The sequence below is a fragment of the Papilio polytes genome, unplaced genomic scaffold (assembly GCF_000836215.1).
Source record: "Papilio polytes unplaced genomic scaffold, Ppol_1.0 DF824210.1, whole genome shotgun sequence".
Lineage (NCBI taxonomy): Eukaryota > Metazoa > Arthropoda > Insecta > Lepidoptera > Papilionidae > Papilio > Papilio polytes.
Genome location: NW_013524994.1, coordinates 1 through 1,094, shown reverse-complemented (window position 1 = coordinate 1,094; position 1,094 = coordinate 1). Strand labels below are relative to the sequence as shown.

The 1,094-nt window shown below is 41.5% G+C and overlaps 1 protein-coding gene across 1 annotated transcript; it reads right to left on the bottom strand.

Moving 5' to 3' along the window:
• Nucleotides 1-6: 6 nt before the first annotated feature.
• On the bottom strand, nt 7-1,027 carry LOC106110645 (anaphase-promoting complex subunit 1-like; the record flags this gene model as incomplete). The annotated part of the gene is made up of 3 exons (XM_013292532.1): nt 846-1,027; nt 337-498; nt 7-28 (listed from the first exon to the last, which is right to left on the bottom strand). Coding segments are annotated over exons 1-3 (359 nt in total), but the record flags the coding sequence as incomplete, so codon positions are not given.
• Between the last annotated feature and the right edge of the window lie 67 nt (nt 1,028-1,094).

Sequence of the window (1,094 nt, the reverse complement as noted above, 5' to 3'; positions counted from 1 at the left end):
CCCGACACGCCCACACCGCCATCGCGACCTACACACAACACATCGCATTGTTTGCAAAATGCAATTTAATGGTAGTTTTGATACTTTTAACAACAAATAGTCAATTCATCACATCTATGTCCTTATCTTACACCTTTAGGGTCAATGCAATAGGTTTGGGCCTTTAGGTTGATCTATCTATGTTATCTCAGTCGCTCCCTTTTTGACAAATCACCAATTAGTCATTCAATTTATATATTTTTTTATTATATAAATATTTTAACATTTATGGACGTGTTCAAGCCTTGATGATTTTCTATTAAAATTGTTAGCAAGATTCGTGTGTCGTGTGCATACCGTGCGGGTCCCCGCCGAGCACGTAGGCGCGCAGGCGGGGCGCGAGGTGCGGCGGGGCGGAGTCCCCGGCGCCCACGCACACCAGGCCCAGCGCCAGCCCCGCCGCCAGCGCGTACCCCTCGCGCTCCACGCAGTTCTCCGTCTCCGGCCCCGGCGGCTTGCCTGCGAACATTCAGTATCATCTATACTAATATAACATAAAAAAAACTACGTTACCGCTAAGTGACAGAACGTCTTTTATTATTTTTTAATTTCATAGCTAGTTATTTATACAATAAGAATGATAATATATAATCAATGATATATCAATGATAATATATAATCAATGAGATATGTTATTTTAAAAGTAAACTAAAAGAAGTTCTTTGCCACATTAACGCTTTAAATAACTACATCTTTTCCTTTCTTTGTGTAATTCTTACACAAAAGCAATTATATCCGTATAGTTTATACCAAATAATTGGTTTTCACCTTCTTACTTAGAATTAATAAATAAGTATGGTATATACCTATTTCGTTGAGCAGGACTTGAGCATAATGCGCGTGCACAGTTTCCTGATACAGCAGACCCACGCCCAGAAGCGCCGCCACCAGGATATTCTGCTGGATGTCCAGCTCGATGGAAGTAGGAGGCAGCAGGGCCTCCAGATGGATGCTCATCATCTTCGTAGCTTGCACGTCCATCGTCCCTATTTAATTTTAATTGTTAAACTGTCGATAGATGGCGTTAATTTCAGTTAGTAACAGCGCCATCTATC